At 39.9% G+C, this 12,362-nt stretch overlaps 1 protein-coding gene across 4 annotated transcripts in view; it reads left to right on the plus strand.

Annotated features, from left to right (window-relative positions):
* Nucleotides 1-12,362, plus strand: part of HIBCH (3-hydroxyisobutyryl-CoA hydrolase) — a 107,452-nt gene that overhangs the window by 92,633 nt on the left and 2,457 nt on the right. For 3 of the 4 annotated variants that reach the window (XM_082397389.1, XM_082397386.1, XM_082397388.1), the window contains 2 exons: nucleotides 6,542-6,661; nucleotides 11,258-11,291. In XM_082397389.1, coding sequence (XP_082253515.1) covers nucleotides 6,542-6,661; nucleotides 11,258-11,291 — 154 coding nt within the window. The remainder of the gene's footprint in view (nucleotides 1-6,541; nucleotides 6,662-11,257; nucleotides 11,292-12,362) is intronic. The other variant, XM_082397387.1, reaches the window with a different exon arrangement.

Below are 12,362 nucleotides of genomic sequence, written 5' to 3' on the forward strand. Positions count from 1 at the left end.
ACATACTCAAAGGACAAATGTTAGGAGAATGCAGAGCTGGGAACAAGGAGTAAAGTGTCAGAAAATACGGCCAAAAAGATGATTGGAACCAGACTGTGAGGAGCCTTATGTTAAACTAAAGAGCTTGAATTCAGTGAATTTTTTCTGAGTGTGTATGTATTTTAAGGATTCATTTTTTTTGAAGTACAGGAAGTTTATAATGTATAACTGAAAAAATTTTACAACATAAACATAACGAACACCCAGAATAAATTAGGCACTCGATATGTCTTATTGAGTCCCATCCCAGTCACTACCTCTCCCTAGGCTAACCATATACTGATTTTTAACACCATAGATTTTGTTTTTGAGTTATATATAAAATCATATAGTTTTCTGTCTATCTTTTGCTCAGCATTGTATTTGTGAGGTTCACCAGTGTTGTATGTAGCAGTGGTTTGTTTTTATTGCTTTAAGTTATTCCATTGTGTGATATATCACATTTTATTTATTTATTTCTACTGTTCGTGGACATTTGGGGTTGTTTGTAGGTTTTTACTGTTAGAAATAATGCTGCTATGAACAATTTTGTCTGTGTCTTTTGTTAACAAAGATATGCATTTCTGTATATACCCAGGAGTAGTACTGCAAAGTCATCACACGTTGTTAAAAGATACACTAAAGCATATTAAGAATTTTGATAGTTTTTTTGAGCAAACATTAATCTAAATCAGGCAGCACCAAACCAGAAGTGGTAAGAAAAGCTCTACTGATACGAGCTTAGGGGAAGCCTTTTATGCAGAGGAGGTGGAAGCAAAGCAAGGAAATATTGATTGGCTGTAGCTTAAGCAGTTGCTTTATTTGGGAAAGGCTAATTGGCTATTTATGATTGGCTGTCCTTAGGTTTCGATTTTTAACCTTGAGGCATTACAGGCTTAGATTTTGGTTTGCTTACAGTCTACTAAAGCATTAAGGGCACCTCAGTTAGATGGCCTCTGTTTAATTGAAAGCATGTACATTTATCTTAGTAGTTACTGTCAAAAAGTTTTCCAATATGGTTGTACCAATTTACATTGGATACTAAGTTGCTCTACATTCTCACCAACACTTGATATTGTTTGTCTTTTTCTTACTCGTCATTCTGGTGTATATAAAATAGCATTGCTTAGTGGTTTTAATTTGCATCCATGATGACTAATGGGGTTGAGCATCAATTCATACCTTTATTGGCTGTGGTATCCTTCCTTGCAAAGTGCCTATTAAATCTTTTTTATTATTACTGTTAATTTGTAGGAATTATTTCTATCTTCTGCTAATTAAGTCCTTTATCCAGTACATGTACTGCATATATCTTCCTCCTATCTGTTACTTGCCTTTTTTCTCTCTTAATGGTGGCATTTATTGAACAGAAATTTTCTGTTCAAAATGTGGAGAAGGTGTCCTGAAGATTTGGGGCAGATCCATAACGATCCATAAATGAGAGATTTCATTACAAACTCTTTACATTAACCAACTATAATGTAGAACAGGAGTTTGTTATTTTGGGGTTTTGAGATCTGTTGTTTTAACTATGTTTATGTTCTTATGGCCTTTTTAAAAAGTGATTGGATATACTATTTTAGATTTTGATTAAGTTAAAAATCCAACTGTATAAAGTGTTTCTAATTATAGTATTCCTTAGTTTTTTATTTTCTAAGTGTCATTTGCCCTCGTAGAAAACATTGTTTCTACTCAAAATGTTTTCTATATGCTTTCAAATAATTTGTTTTGACCTGTTTTGCACTGATTTATTTCTCTCGTGCCTTGCAAGTATTTTAAAGTATCAGCTATTCAAATTAAATAATTTTCTATAGTATAATATGAGCAAATGATTTATCCTTCTCCTCTGACCTCTATAATGTACATTGAACACTTCTTAAGTGGTTACTGTCTGTGGCTTACTTAAACTTTTATCTTGATGGCATTTTTAATGGTTCAATGAAAGTTTTTACAAGTAGTGAATTTGGTTTTTTAATGGAATGATTAGGAAGTTCATCATAATATATTAATAAATTGGAAATATGCTGTAGCCATTTTTCAGAGGAGAGCAAAATTACACCCATTTATATTTTTCCTATACCTTTATGTATTCTTTTGAGTTAGATGAAGAATAAGCTAATTTGTTGCCTTTAATTAGCTTCTTAAGCTCTCATTTCCTGTTCATTGTCTTTACCCTGTATGTAATGTAAGTCAGTATCAGCTCTATTTTTTAATGCATTTTTAAAAAGTAAAATGATCTAAATTTACTTGAATTCCTGTTAGTGTTCCTTCTTTTGAGATTAAAACTGGCAGAGCCTAGACTTTTAAAGAATGTTACACGCGATATCCTTTTTTATAAAGGAAAGAACTCAAGAGATCATTTTCTAAGATCTCTTAGTGAATCAGAGAAATAGTTGTTATAGCCCTTGAGTCAACTCTGAGTCCTACTTGGTAGAAATTTTCTAATTGTAATCAGTAGGCTTGTTGAATACTGTTTTTCTCTTGATAATTCATGTCAGACTGTATATTATTGAGAGTTGTGGTAGACTCCTGAGGAGAGGGTCAGAGGCATTATCCTGAGTTTTCCTTTTGTGGTAAATTTCCTAGGTCTTAATAAATAAAACTTAGCCAAAAGAAGGGTTCCTAGGATTCTTACCCAAAAGGCAGTGATTATAGTGCTCATAATGCTTTGAGTGCAAGGACCATGTGCTGTTGATTATTGTCTCCCCTGAAGTGTCTAATGCATAATAAATGCTCAGTAATATTGTTGAATTGAGATGAGAATGTGAATCATTTGATAAAAATAAAGGAAAAAAGAAGTTGGCTATTTGATATGCAGGAGACAACTAATCTTTAAAGGGTCAGATAAATTGGTTAGAACACTGACCAGTGCTCCTCTAATAAGCAGAAATGTGTCCACTCAGTTAGTTGTATGGGTGGGCGCAGGGTTGTATCCATACACATTTCTGGCTTAGCTGAAGATCCAAGTCCTAATCATTAATCAAAATTTCCAAAACAGTCTGTATTCCCTTTATAATGAATGAAGCTATGTTAGCTCCTTTAATGCTCTTCCATCATCCCTTCTTTGATTCCTCTAACACGGGGGTCCCCAAGCCCCGGGCCGCAGACCGGTACCAGTCCTCGGCCTGTTAGGAACCGGGCTGCACAGCAGGAGGTGAGCGGCGGGCGAGCGAGCGAAGCTTCATCTGCCACTCCCCATCCCTGGCATTACCGCTCCCCATCCCTGGCATTACCGCCTGAACATCCCCCCCACCCCGTCGTGGAAAAATTGTCTTCCACGAAACCAGTCCCTGGTGCCAAAAAGGTTGGGGACCGCTGCTCTAATGTGTCCCACTTCCTTGTCAAGGGAAACATCCCCATCGGTGGTCTTATTTCATCCTTTTCTGCCTCCTCTAGGAACTAATTGCATCAGCCATCTCCCTCTTTCAGTATCTTCAATTTTACCTTCTTGAGTTAGTGGCATATTTTCTTCTATCATTTTCGAAGCTTTCCTACCCTTATAAAAAAGCCTTTCCTTGACTCTGTTTTTCCTCAAGCTACTCTCCTGACTTTATCTTCCTCTTTGCCATTGAAATTACACAAACAAGTTTTTTTAAAAATAAATTTATTTATTTATTTAATTTTGGCTGCATTGGGTCTTTGTTGCTGCGCGGGCTTTCTCTAGTTGCTGAGAGCGGGGGCTCCTCTTTGTTGCAGTGGCTTCTCTTGTTGTGGAGCACGGGCTCTAGGCACGTGGGCTTCAGTAGTTGTGGCTCGTGGGCTTCAGTAGTTATGGCTCGCGGGCTTCAGTAGTTATGGCTCGCGGGCTCTAGAGTGCAGGCTCAGCAGTTGTGGCGCACGGGCTTAGTTGCTCCACGGCATGTGGGATCTTCCTGGACCAGGGCTCGAACCCATGTCCCCTGCATTGGCAGGAAGATTCTTAACCACTGTGCCACCAGGGAAGTCCCCACAAACAAGTTTTTATTCACTTCTTCACCTGACACAATGTCCTCTCCTCCATCTTTGTTCTTTTTGATGTTTCTTCAGCCTTTGACCTTCTTGATTACTTTTATAGCCTCATATAGTATGAGGAGGTAGGCTTTGGAGTTGGCTGGCTTAGGTTTGGATTCCTGCTCTGTGTGACCTTGGACAAATTCATGAGTCTGGTTTCCTCATTTGTAAAATGTGCATATGTGTGAACGTACTTGCCTGAGAGCTAAGGAAAATGTGCTCAGTAAATGTCCCTTCCCTTCCCTGATTTGCTTGCTTTCTGACACATTGCACTATCCTGTATTGCCATGCCATTTATGAAGTGGGTAATATTTATTATCTTCATATCACAAATGAGGAAACTAAGGTCAATCATGTAGGAGGTAGTGGAGCTGAGATTCCACCTCAGAGCTGTCTCACTCTAGAGTCCAAAACCTTAGCCTCTGTGCTGAAGTGCCGGCATATTGAGTGGTTGGAGACTACAGTTTCTTCTTCTATTATATCTGTCTTATGAAAACATCTTTTAATATTTCATGAAATGTCTGAACCAATGGAGCTTTTTTAATGAAATTTTCTTCCTATTTTTTTTTCTAGTTTGTGTATATGGCACAAGCACAGACAACTGGGGATCTTAAGTGGCCTTTCTTATGAAATTAATTGGTAGCCAGGTGAGGAAGTATAGCGAGAGACGGAGTTTTGTGTCTAGATGGCACATAAAGTACCAAACTAAGAATTGAGGACATAGGCAGTTAATCATAACAATAGTACTGAGTGAGGTACATAATTGTGAGCTTGCACACTGCAGCCCTGTTGGAAAGGGAATTGTAGCTTCATTGTTTTTGCAGACTAGAAAAGATAGAAGGTAGCTGTGTCCCTCCCTTAAGTACACCTTTTAGCATTGTGAATGAAGTTCTTCTAGGTCTTCATTGTGATAACATGAGCATTGCTCTGACCAGAGAAAACTACTGGGTTTGGCAATAAAATGGACCCATTACCTACTTGCCTATGGAAAGGATGGGCCCCCAGCACAGTGTGCAGACTGCTGCAGGGGTGCCATCATCCTTGTGGCCTGCAACCAGAAAGGTGAGAACATGAAGTAGGATCGCTTTCAGGGCATTGAATGGGATCATGTCCATACAGCGCTGAGGGCAGAAGAATGAGTTCCTGCGAATATGAACTAGAGTCCTAAAAGACTTAATTGTTTCTCTCTCCTTCTCATCTTCTCTTCAGCATTGTGGCTGTAGGTAGGGTACTAATCTTCCCTCAACTTCTCCTGTACAGTAGTCATCTATTTAAGCTCTGGCAACTGCTTGGTAAGATAAAGATATTGCCCTACCCACTCAGTCTGTTCTCTGAATCTGTTGCAGACTTGAGGATGATACAAAGAACCTGGAATCTTGATGTGGGGAGTTCTTTGAACTCAAAAAGTGAAATTCATACCTTTGATACAGTCGCTCAACAACATGCCTGAAAACTATATATTGCAATTATAAAGGAAAGGGCAAGCCTCAGATTTATACGCATGTAATGGGACCTCCTGCAGCAGCTGTTGTATTCACAGCCATACACATGTATTGGAGTATCAGTAATAGCATCTTTAAATTCAGAAGGAAGTGGCATAGCATTGTAGCCAAGGAGTCAGGCCTGTATTTCTTACTTTATCAAATATTTAAGTACTAGAGAAGACCATGTCACAATACCTTGAATTATTGTCTCTCTCTTTACTTCCAAGGTAAGTGGATTTATTTTTAGGTGAAGACTATAGTTCAGTTAAGACACTTCTCTAGAGTCACAAAGTGGGAAGGAGGAGCTACCGTATTCTACTCCTTCACTTTCTTTTTTTTTTTAATTATTTAATTTATTTGTTTATTTATTTTTGGCTGTGTTGGGTCTTCGTTTCTGTGCGAGGGCTTCCTCTAGTTGTGGCAAGCGGGGGCCACTCTTCATCACGGTGCGCGGGCCTCTCACTATCGCGGCCTCTCTTGTTGCGGAGCACAGGCTCCAGACGCGCAGGCTCAGTAGTTGTGGGTCACGGGCCTAGTTGCTCCGCGGCATGTGGGATCTTCCCAGACCAGGGCTCGAACCTGTGTCCCCTGCACTGGCAGGCAGATTCTCAACCACTGCGCCACCAAGGAAGCCCATCCTTCACTTTCTTTATATTGTAAAGTGAAATGTCTGTCTTCTGATACATTAGCGCTTTGTGAGATGTGTATTAGTTTTATTTAGGCATAATCACTGCTTGCTTATTACGTAGTTGAGATGATAATTTATGTCAGGCAGGCTACAAAATGTAGATGTACTTTATTACTTCAGTTATGGGTATAGAATTTATTCCACTTGTAGAATGATCTGTTTTGTTGTACCGGATTAGAGATTTTTGTTTGGTGCTTTGGCAGGATTAGGCTAAGGCATAATCTTATTTTTATGAGACTTTGTTGTATGAAAGTATTGTTAAGGAACAAATTTTAATATGATTTATATCAAAACTCAGCTAGTTTATTATAAGCAGTAAAGGAACTATTGGGCTAAAACTAGTAAATTTTTTCTCTAATAGGTAATTAATAAAATGTCTCCAACATCCCTAAAGATCACACTAAGGCAACTCATGGAGGGGTCTTCCAAGACCTTGCAGGAAGTATTAACTATGGAATATCGGCTGAGTCAAGCTTGTATGGTAAGAATTTTTCTTTAAAGTATTGTCATTTTCTAGTTATGAAAGTTGTATATGTTCATTGTAGAACATGTAAAATATAGAAAATTTATAAACAAGAAAATTGAAACTATCTATAAATCTACTCTATGAAAATACAACAGGCCAGTTAGCTTAAGGCACGGGGGAATATTGCTCACAGATTGTTAATAAGCCTTTATGAAACAGCAGTTACCTTTGCATGTAATTGTAAGAAGGACTGTAACCTCATGTGAAATTCAGAATAGAAATTTTAACCATTTTTCAGGCATAGTCTCTGACCTTGGGCAAGAAGCATAAATTCTCTAAGTCTAAATGCACAAAGGGAAGTTATTAGTCTATTATATGTTTTAATTAATAGATTAGCATTGAAAATACCATTATAGATACACTTAAAATAGGCAATAATCACATAGAATATTATTGATTTCATGAAATATTTCAGAGTCATAGTGATTTATTCTTCCAGATAAACTCTTTAAAAAAATATATTATTTATTTAGGCTGTGCCGGGTCTTCATTGCGGCACACAGGATCTTTGTTGCGGCATGTGGGATCTTTTAGTTGCGGCATGCGGACTTATTAGTTGCAGCATGTAGACTCCTAGTTGTGGCATGCAAACTCTTCAGTTGCAGCATGCATGTGGGATCTAGTTCCCTCACCAGGGATCAAACACAGGCCCCCTGCATTGGGAGTGCGGAGTCTTACCCAGTGGGCCACCAGGCGAGTCCCCAGATAAACTCTTTTAAAGCAGAATTATCTCTTTTGTGTTATGTGTAGAGGACCCTTAGATTAATACACTCATGGCCTAAAGGAAATATTATGTTTAATAACTAGAAAGTAGACATACCTAATGGTCTTCGATGTCCTGAAATAGTGAAGATATTCAAAATAGTTCATCCAACCATAAATTAAGCTCTATTAGTCATATATTGAGGTCACTCCATAGGATGTAAATGGCAGCTGAGGTCTTTTGTGTAGTATGAGTAGGTACTATGCTAGGACTTTATGTGCATTCTCTCAGTTACATATTACACTGTCTGCAGAAGGCAGGTACTATTATTGTTTCCACTTTACAGATGACGAAACAGTGGCATAGAAAAGTAAAGTAACCTGCCTAAGGTGGTGCAGCTGTTAAGTGGCAGAGACATGGCGTGTGAAACCAGATGGTCACGCTCCTGACCCCTACCCGGTACACCTCACCCAGTCCCTGTTTTTTTTTTTTTTTTTAATTAATTAATTAATTTATTTATTTTTGGCTGTGTTGGGTCTTCGTTTCTGTGCGAGGGCCCTCTCCAGTTGCAGCGAGCGGGGGCCACTCCCCATCACGGTGCGCGGGCCTCTCACCGTTGCGGCCTCTCCCGTTGCGGAGCACAGGCTCCAGACGCGCAGGCTCAGCAGTCGTGGCTCACGGGCCCAGTCGCTCCGAGGCATGCGGGATCCTCCCAGACCAGGGCTCGAACCCGCGTCCCCTGCATTGGCAGGCAGACTCCTAACCACTGCGCCACCAGGGAAGCCCCCAGTCCCTGTTTTTCACTGTACATTTAGTGTCCTGCCTGGATTGATTGAGTCCCTCCTTCCTTCATTCTCTCAGCAAATATGTTTAGCTATTTGCCAGGCACTGTGCTAAGTATTATGCTGGTGTATGTCCTTGTTCTCATGGAATTTATAGCCTCCTGAGACTATAAAGAACAAGTAAAGAAAATAAGTAAAATAATTACAAATTGTGGTAAGTGCTCTAGAGGAAAACATACAGGGTTGGTGATAGAATGATGTGAGGACAAGAGGGAATGGGGGAAGCAAAGGGAAACCTTTAAATAAGTAGGTCCAGGAAGACATCTTTGAGATGTCAGCTCATCTGTGACCTGAAGGGTGAGAAATGAGAATGTTGAAAAGCCTCGTGGGTTTCAGCAGGGGGTGATTTGGTTTTAGGAAGGTAATTATTGCTACTGAATGATGGTGGGGTTGGGGAGGGGGTTCAGAGTGGATGTAGAGATCAGATATGAGTTCACTGCAGTAATCCAGGTGCAGAATAGTAGTGGCTTAGACTAGAGTGGCAGTGGAGAGAAGTAAATGGATTTAAGACAAATGTAGGAGATAGACTTGATAGGCCTTGATGGATATGAAGGAAAGAACACATTTAGGAGTTGGAGCTTAGAGGTGTAGGTTAGAGATTTAAGTCTGAGAGACATTAACACCAATTAAAAAAAAGAAAACTTTGGAGATTTATTTATTTACTTAACAAATAAGAGTGCTTACCATGTGCTAGGCACTAATATATAGGTAAACAAAACAGAGACATCCCTGCCCTCCTGGAACTTACTTTATAGTGGGGGAGATAGACTATAAACAGATAAATTTGTAAAATATGTAGTATATTATTACAGGTGCTAAGGAGCAAAAGTAAATCGGGAAGGAGGGTATGGAATACAGGGGGATAGGAGTTGAACTTGTAGACAGGAAGACCAGAGAAGACCTCACTGAGATGATGTTCTTTGAGTGAAAACCTGAAAGAAGTGTGGGAGCGAGCCATGCTCCTATCTGCAGGGCACCTGAAGTACAGAGCTCTGAGGTGAGGGGTGGCCTTCCTGTTCTAGGAACTGCCGGGGGGCCTCGTTGATGGAGTGGGGCAGGCGTGGTCGGTGAGTGAGAGAGAAAGGAGGTCAGAGCGGACAGCGTAGGGAAGGGCTGTGCAGGGCGTACCTGGCCGTGGAGGTCTTTATCAGACTTCGGCGTTTGTTCTGAGTGAAGTGGGAAGGCACGGGATGTTTTTTGAGCAGAGGAGGGACGGGATCTTATTTTTTTTTTTTTTTATATATATATATATTTTTTAAAGTATTGCACTATTTTTTTTTTTTTTTTTTTTTATTTATTTATGGCTGTGTTGGGTCTTCGTTTCTGTGCGAGGGCTTCCCCTAGTTGTGGCAAGCGGGGGCCACTCTTCATCGCAGTGCGTGGGCCTCTCACTATCGCGGCCTCTCTTGTTGTGGATCTTATTTTTAACAGAACTGATCACTCAGGCACTGATGTGTTGAGTTTAGAGTGGATAAGATCATATAGAAGGAAAATGAGCAGTGGAAGAGAAAACGGACAGAGGTGGGAGAACCAGGAGAGCGTGGTGTCATGAAAGCAGGAGAGGAGTGTTTCAAGGAGGAGGGAACACTGCCAAAGCCTCTAGGAGACGAGGGTAAAGGCATGCTTTGCGTTTGGCAATACTGAAGTTACAGATGATTTTGGCACGCCATCTCAGGGGTGTGTTGAGGCAGAAGTTGCAGTGTGGTAAGCTGGAGGGGAAGTGAGTAAATGGGATGTGAAGAATTGAAGACTGTGTTCACAACCCTTTCTTCTTGAAACGGAAGTAGGGTAGAAGCTGGGACTGTGGAATCAAGTGAGATTTCCTTTGGAAGATACTAGAACATGTTTGTAAATGATTGGGAATGAGCCAATAGGGAAAGAGGATTATGTTGATGATACTAATAATAGTTAACATTTACTGAACACTTACTATGTGTCAGACGCTGTGCTGGAATGTGGATTAAGATAATCTTAGGATGGATGTGTTGATATTACCATTTCATATAAGGAAACCGGGAGTTAGAGAAATTACTAGCCCAAGGTCACGTAGTTACTGTGTAGTAGAGCTAGGTGGTGAACCCAGACATTTGAACTGCATGCACTCAACCACTAAGTTATACTGCCTACATTGATGATGGCAGGAAAAGAGAGACAGGTGACCTTCTCAGGCTTAGTCCTTGAGAAGAGGGCATATGAATGGGAAGGCAGGGGAGGATTGGCCTTTGGCAGGGGTGGGTCCCTTCCTCCTTAGACGGGAAAGGGAAGGTATGTGCAGATGGCTGTAGTTGGGCTGCAGATGTTTTAGTGGGAAGAAGAGAATGTTCTGTCTTAGGGCATCTCTTTTTTTTTTTTTTTAAATAAAGTAGAAGGTTAACTCATTAGCTGAGAATATAGTGTAAAGAGTAGAACTTGCTAGGGGAAGAGGTTGAGGGGACAGAAGACAGTTGAAGTCATTATCTTGCAGTGGGGGAGAGAACATGGATTGTGAGGCAGTTTTCCATGCCTGTTTGAGATTTGTGATCATGAATTTTAAACGAAGCCAGTCACAGTTGTATGATTTTTCTGCGGTAAGATTTTAGCTGCTCGAACACAGGCAGAGGTAAATAGTAGGGTTCAGCTGGTGCTGAGATTTTGCCAAGATAGAATAAAGGGCGGGGGGGAAAGGCTTGAGGGAGATAAGGGCATTTTCAAGAAAAAGAAATGACCCGTTAATGAACTGGGGAAACTGGGCTGGATGAAGAGCAGAGTGAAGCCAGAACAAATGGTGAGAAAGTCGCGTAGGTCAGCGGAGCTCAGTTAAATCAGGGATTTGTAGCAGTGGAGATATTTGAGCAAATAAGAATAGGAGGAGGTGATCAGAGAGTGGGTTCTCAGAGGTGGTCCAGTCTCTGAATGTCGTGGCTCAGGGTGTGGCCACGGAGTGGGGGCTAAAGTGGGTGGAAGAGAGGAGATGATCAGGAATGAAGATGCCCAGAAATTCTGCATTTAATCTTGATTTTCTTTCAGAGAGGCCATGACTTTCATGAAGGTGTTAGGGCAGGTAAGTGACAGTTGTTTCCTTCCTGGCTATTATGGAAATAGGACTTTTGAGCAGATACTGTTAAAAAAAAAAAAAAAAAAAAAGATGATGGTTGTTTGATTAGTGAAAATCAAACTTTTATAAAAATTGCAGTTTTTTTTTTTTTAATATTACCAACTGGCATATGAGGGAAGACCAGTCTTTGAAACCAGTATTGTTTAAAAAATCCAATAATGTGGCCACTGCTCCCTAATGTATATATAAGAGGTAATCCTGCTCCTGCAGTCACATGGACTCCCTCTGCTAAGTGCAGCGTGAGTTTGTAAATTCATTCTGCTGCTGAAGCCTTTGAAAGGTACGTTTATTCTCTTGCAGAAAGTCCTGAAGGCCCCTCTTTTTTTGTCCTGGCTTTTGGCAAAATCCCAGCTATGTTGGACCCTACCATCCACCTCTTTGCCTGAACCTAGCAGTTAAACATTGACATTGAGAAAAAAACATATGGCATAATTAGTAACATCTACTACTATTATTAATTTCTATTTTTGCTTATCATCTTCAAAGTAAGAATATTAAGAAAAAGCAAGTGAAGTAGTTGATATTTTTTGTTCCTAGCAAATCTGCAACCATTTCTTTTTATGTATAAGTCCATATGCCTATAAATAGTAGCTGTCATTTATGTTGTATAAAATGAGTTCTTTCACTCTGCATGTATTTTACATATCTCATTTTATTATGTTTTTATTTATCACTTTAATATAGTACAGACTCTAGATATACTTTATCTGAATAAAAGGTTATGCTCTCTGAGCTGTAAGCTTCAATAAACACTGGTCACTGTGGTAGAATTCTCTTCATTTCTGGCATGATATAGTATAAGAAAGAAACAAATCCTTTTAGAGGACACGTGGAGTTGAGTCAGAGGAAATGGCTATATGTTTTATGGAAAACATGCATTCATCCTACTAATTCCCTGCAAATTCTTGCTGCATGTGGATCAGAGCTTAGACCTCTGATTTTAGGAGGACCTGTGTGCTACTTGGATTATGTTGCTAAAGTATTCATTCATTATATGTTATAGCAGCCCTTCTTAAA

The sequence above is a fragment of the Balaenoptera borealis genome, assembly GCF_965194805.1.
Source record: "Balaenoptera borealis genome assembly, chromosome: 6".
Taxonomy (NCBI): Eukaryota; Metazoa; Chordata; class Mammalia; order Artiodactyla; family Balaenopteridae; genus Balaenoptera; species Balaenoptera borealis.